Source organism: Nelumbo nucifera, chromosome 3 (genome assembly GCF_055504915.1).
Source record: "Nelumbo nucifera cultivar China Antique chromosome 3, China Antique-T2T, whole genome shotgun sequence".
Lineage (NCBI taxonomy): Eukaryota > Viridiplantae > Streptophyta > Magnoliopsida > Proteales > Nelumbonaceae > Nelumbo > Nelumbo nucifera.
The window spans coordinates 53,733,193-53,738,732 of NC_142651.1; the positions used below are offsets into that span (position 1 = coordinate 53,733,193).

Genomic DNA, 5,540 nt, shown 5'->3' on the forward strand with positions numbered 1-5,540 from the left:
GTACGTAAGAAGGCCTGAGGATGAGGGAAATGGAATCTAACAGTATTTTTTGCCTTTTTTTCATAGAAATTACAAGAATGCCACTCTCTCCTACCAATTCTCCCTCTCTCTCTCTCTTGCTTTTTTCCTTTCAAATTTACAAGAGTGTCACACACTCTCTCTCTCCTTATAAATTACAAGAATGTCACTCTCTCTCCAATTGAGGGAGACCTCAGCTCGGCATCTCAGCTGCTAGGGGCCTACAATCAAAGGTAGTCAAGCTTGAATTTCTGAGCTCAAGCTCAAGTCTTTAATTCAAATCGAGCTCGAGCTAGACAACACCTCAACCATTGAGGGAGACCTTGCCTCGGCACCTCGGTCATTGAGGGAGATCTCGGCTCAGCACCTTGACAACTGAGTGAGACCTTAGCTTGGCACCTTGTCAACTAAGGGAGACCTTAGCTTGAGACCTCGCCTGTTAGGGAAACCTCAACTCGACACTTTAACAGCTGAGGGAGACCTCGATTTGGCACCTCGGCAATTGAGAAAGACCTCAGCTTGGCACCTTGGTTGCTTAAAAGACCTACAATCAAAGGTAGTCGAATTCAAACTTTCAACTTTTTTACTTGAGCCGAGCTCGAGCTCGAACTCAAATCTCTAATTCGAATTAAGCTCGAACCCGATAATTTATGAACGAACCCCTACAACGTAGGGCCTCCTCCGCTAGTATTGATATTAAGAATCAATGCTCTTAAATGTTAGAACCTACAAAACCTACAAATTTGTTGATTTTATAGCTTTTTCTTTCCCTATTCCAAACAAATGGTCTATAGGTTTACATGATATCATATATACATGATATATACATGGTATGGATCTCTCCATTATCTAAATATTTTATTTATTGCATTTGTATGTATAGGTATTTATTCTTTTATACCTATTGTTTCTACATTTCCTTTTCCTTCCTTCGTGGACTTCATTCATAGATCTACATGTGGCAAATTGTTGACATGACTCCTACCTGCCCCATTTCAACACGTTTCCAACTTAGCCACCACAGGCCCCGTCTCAATCTTCTAATTAAACAAACAACCCATATGATCCATCCCATCCCTCCAACATGATCCAACCCGGGTTCTAGGCTGTGGTATCGGATCTGGACACTTACAGCCACGACCCGGGAATGTACCAGAAATCCCTCTGAGATCTAAACGGGTCAACGGGTCAGTTAATTTTTTCCTTAAGAACTAAGAAGACCCGTATGGAGGAAAGCGACGAAGAAAAGAAAGAAGGAAACATATTTGCTATTTCATCACTCCATCTAATAAAATCATCCAAGCAAAGCAATAAATATGTATAACCGTAAAAAGGGACAGAAGTCATGAGCGGGTTGTTGGGTTTCCCTCTTACATTAAATGCTGACCGACGCTCAACTAAAAGAGTCCTGATGATCTCCTAAACTTAACGCTGTGTTATGTGTTAAATTGTACACAAACCAATGAGAATTCAACAAAATTCAGGGGGTGGGTTTGATTATTCAATCATAATCACCCACTCTCACTTCTGATAGTCTTTGATCAATCAAAACCACCCCTGAATTTTGAATGAATTCTCATCGGTTTGTTTCTGTACAATTTAACACAAAGCTGTAAGTTTTAGTAAATCCGGACTCCAACTAAAACTGGGTCTCTCTCCCTCCCTTTCCTGAGATTCGTGTTCCACGTAGAGATGTCTGAAGTCTATATATATACATCCAGAATCGACCCAGAAGAGACACAACATTGAGAAAAGCAGCATATACATACAGAGAATATAGAGAAGAGTACAAAGAAGAGAATGGACGGGGAAGAGCAGACAATGAAGAGAAGAGAGTGTCATCCTCTACTCAGAGGAGGAAGGAGACAAGGCAGCTACAGTCATGGGTTTTCTTTATCTGAGATGCAAGTAGTCACTGCCATCTGTGAGGCTCTCATACCGCCTATCCCACTAGGTTCTCTCCATGTCAACGGCAAAGAAAGCCCACCCAGCAAAAGTATTCAGTCCTTCTACCTTGCTTCTGGCTCTCAGAAGCCTATCCCTGATGAGGTGACGGTTGTTGAACTTGTGGGTCTCTCTATTTTCTCTTCGCTTGGTTCATTACTGGAAGTGATTACTGATAAGCTTCTTTTGTGAGTTTTCTTCATATTATTTTGCCTGATAAAAGTTGGGTTTTGATTGTTGAAAAGCGTTTGGTTCTTAGTTTTGCGGGTCTTCTTAGTGATTTGCAATTCCAACTTAAATGGATTAACTAACCAATTAATTAAACCACGCTCTCTGGGCTGGTGCCTGGTGGGTTCTTATTAATAGACTGCACTGCTATAACAATCTGCTTTAAATGTTATCTGTTCTTTCCTTCTTAATTTTTCTGTAATTCTTCTTATTTTATATTTTAAATATATATTATATTGACTTTTGCAGTGTTCCAGTTCTGAAATATTACTTGGTGATTACAGGTTGCAGAGCTTATTGTCACGAAGGCATTATGGCATGGCGTTCTCGTAGTGCGACTGCTTCTGTGGATGCTCTCAACCAGATTGGGAACACTACTGATTTGTGGTACTCTAAGCTTTGGTTCCCGATGGCCATTCCTTTGCAAGTTCTCAGAACTATCCTTGGAGAAAAGAGAAGAGGTTCTGAAGAAATGGTCAAGGGCGAGGTATCAGATACACCTGAGACTAATGTTTGCCATGTTCAAAATCTTCTGTTGCTTCGCATTTTTCAGCCTGGTAAAGCTCCTCACCATTAAATCTCTCTTCCATCCAAAATTTCTTTGCTATTTCCAGTTATGTTGAGTCTTATTCTCAGAGAAGCATAGAGATTGTTCATTCAGTTTCTTTTATTTTTTTATTCTTATTGGGCTGGTTCAGGCTTTTGGAGGTGACCCAGAAATCCAGTAAAATAAATGCCCCATTTGAATTTCAAAAGATGATTTAGATCACGTTTCTTTCTTTCTATGTTTATTTAATTATTTATTTATTCCTTCACCCATAGACAATGTTTTATTTTTCCTAGAAAAGCTGTAGATGTATCAGTTTTTCTACAAAACCTGTAGGTTTTTTTCAAAGCCCTGAAAAAGACTCAGATCTCTCTCTAAAAACAAATCAAATGCATACATGTGCATATTTGTTTTTAAAACTTATAACTAGGAGCAATGTAAATGGATGTTGAACTGGCAGATCCTTTTATTTATTTTTGGAACTATAGAGAGTGAATTTCATGATCTCAAAAGTTGGATTCCTTTTGTTCCCTTTCTGTACCAGACTGATGAAAATTCAACAAACCCAGCATGGGATGCGATTGGGTATCATGTAGACACATATGAGAGCTCACACAAAACAGACAAGAAGAGGCCCCTCCAGAAAGGAATCATAGAAACAATGAATGAATCTGATTCAACTCTTGTCCAATCCCTCACCCAAAAAGGCTTCAAAGTCACTGAAGATCCAAAGAGGAACCTCCACAAAATTGAGTGTGATGTTGTGGTTGTTGGCTCTGGTTGTGGTGGGGGAGTAGCAGCTTCAGTCCTTGCGAGTTCTGGACAAAAAGTCATTGTCCTTGAGAAAGGCAATTACTTCGCGCCTGAAGATTATTCTTCTGTGGAGGGCCCCTCCTTGAACCAACTATACGAATCAGGAGGAATGCTATCAACTTTTGATGGGAAAGTGATGATAATGGCTGGATCTACAGTCGGTGGTGGTTCTGCTGTGAACTGGTCTGCATCCATCAAAACACCCAGTTCTGTGCTCAGGGAGTGGTTTGTTGGTCACAAGATTCCACTTTTTGGTAGCTCTGATTATCTCTCTGCCATGGATGTTGTGTTTAAAAGGAATGGTGTCACAGAAAACTGTGTCAAGGAAGGACTACAGAATCAAGTCCTTCAAAAAGGGTGTGAAAATCTCGGTCTGAAAGTTGAGTCTGTGCCACGGAATTCCTCGGAGAACCATTACTGTGGATCTTGTGGTTTTGGTTGTAGGAGAGGAGATAAACGAGGGACTGATACTACTTGGCTGGTAGATGCTGTAGATCATGGTGCTGTGATCTTAACAGGATGCTTAGCCAAGAGGTTCATGTTGGAAAAGAATAACCATGGTAGAACTAAAAAGAAGAAATGCTTGGGAGTGATGGCAAGAGCTTACAGTAAGAATATCACAAAGGAATTGCAAATTGAGGCAAAGGTAACAATCTCAGCATGTGGGTCTCTCTTGACACCTCCTTTAATGATATCTAGTGGGTTGAAAAATCCAAACATTGGCAAGAACCTGCGTCTCCATCCTGTTACAATGGCATGGGGATATTTCCCCGAGTCGATGCCAAAGCTTAAAGGGAAAGCATTTGAGGGGGGAATAATCACATCAATACATAAGGTGGTCACAGAAAAATCTGATGTTCAGGCCATCATTGAAACTCCTGCACTTGGGCCTGCTGCATTTGGCTCATTGGTCCCTTGGGTGTCAGGGCTTGACATGAAGAAGAGGATGGTAAAATATGCAAGGACTGCTCACTTGTTTGCACTGATCAGGGATCAGGGTTCAGGAGAAGTGAAATCCCGGGGAATGATAACATATGAATTTAGCAAGTCAGACAAGGAGAACCTTAAGGCAGGATTACAGCAAGCCTTGAGGATTTTGATTGCAGCAGGAGCTGTTGAAGTGGGCACTCATCGAAATGATGGGCAGAGAATAAAATGCAAAGGGATTAAGGAGGAAGATTTGGAGGAATTCTTGGAAACAGTTACTACAGCAGGAGGTTTTCTGTCAGGGGAAGAGAACTGGACCTTATATTCCTCTGCTCATCAGATGGGGAGTTGTAGGATGAGTTCTACTGAGAAAGAAGGTGCAGTTGATGAGAATGGAGAAAGTTGGGAAGCAGAAGGCCTATATGTATGTGATGGAAGTGTTTTGCCAAATGCAGTTGGGGTTAATCCCATGATCACAATCCAGTCCATCGCTTACTGCCTGTCAAAGAAGATTGCTAAATCATTGAACAAGGGCAAATTCTCTGAGGGCACATAATCTCCACTGCTTTCTATCTGTTACTTCCAATATATCTTTTATATATAAAAACCTTTGGTTGTCATTACTTACTATTACAAATGTAATTGAATAATTAAGAGGTCATATGATTCATGCTGATTGCTTTGCTTATTGATGCAATGTGATGTTCTATAGAAATGTGAACATAATTTTCAACTTTCAAGTCTAGGGGGCTTGTATCCCAGAAATGGAATGAATTTCCCTCTTCAGCCAATGCAAGAAAAGATAACCTTTAAAAAAAGTAACTTTCCTTAGCTTGCTTCACAAAAGAAACCAAAATTGAGGAAAAGTTAAAATAAAAACTGGGAGGTAAATTTTCCTTTTTCATCTCCTTTATTTTCTCACAAGAGAAATAGAAAGTAGAGGAAAACAGTGTAAAGTTAGGCAAAGCAAAATTGGCCACTCGCTCCTAAAAGAAAATCATCATATTATTTTGTTGTCTTTATCTATTTTCTCTGTTCTTTTTTTTTCTATTCTTTTCCTCCA

The 5,540-nt window shown here is 40.1% G+C and overlaps 1 protein-coding gene across 2 annotated transcripts; it reads left to right on the forward strand.

Annotated features, from left to right (window-relative positions):
- Positions 1-1,421: 1,421 nt before the first annotated feature.
- On the forward strand, positions 1,422-5,153 carry LOC104600925 (long-chain-alcohol oxidase FAO2-like). Of its 2 annotated transcripts, none has more exons than XM_010264095.3 (3): positions 1,422-2,067; positions 2,475-2,747; positions 3,282-5,153. In XM_010264095.3, the coding sequence occupies exons 1-3, from the start codon at positions 1,819-1,821 to the stop codon at positions 5,031-5,033; spliced, it is 2,274 nt and encodes a 757-aa protein (XP_010262397.1). In that variant the 5' UTR covers positions 1,422-1,818; the 3' UTR covers positions 5,034-5,153. The 2 variants fall into 2 exon arrangements, with proteins under 2 accessions (XP_010262397.1, XP_088758042.1); XM_088901916.1 differs by having other exon boundaries at positions 1,692-2,085.
- The last annotated feature ends 387 nt before the right edge of the window (positions 5,154-5,540 follow it).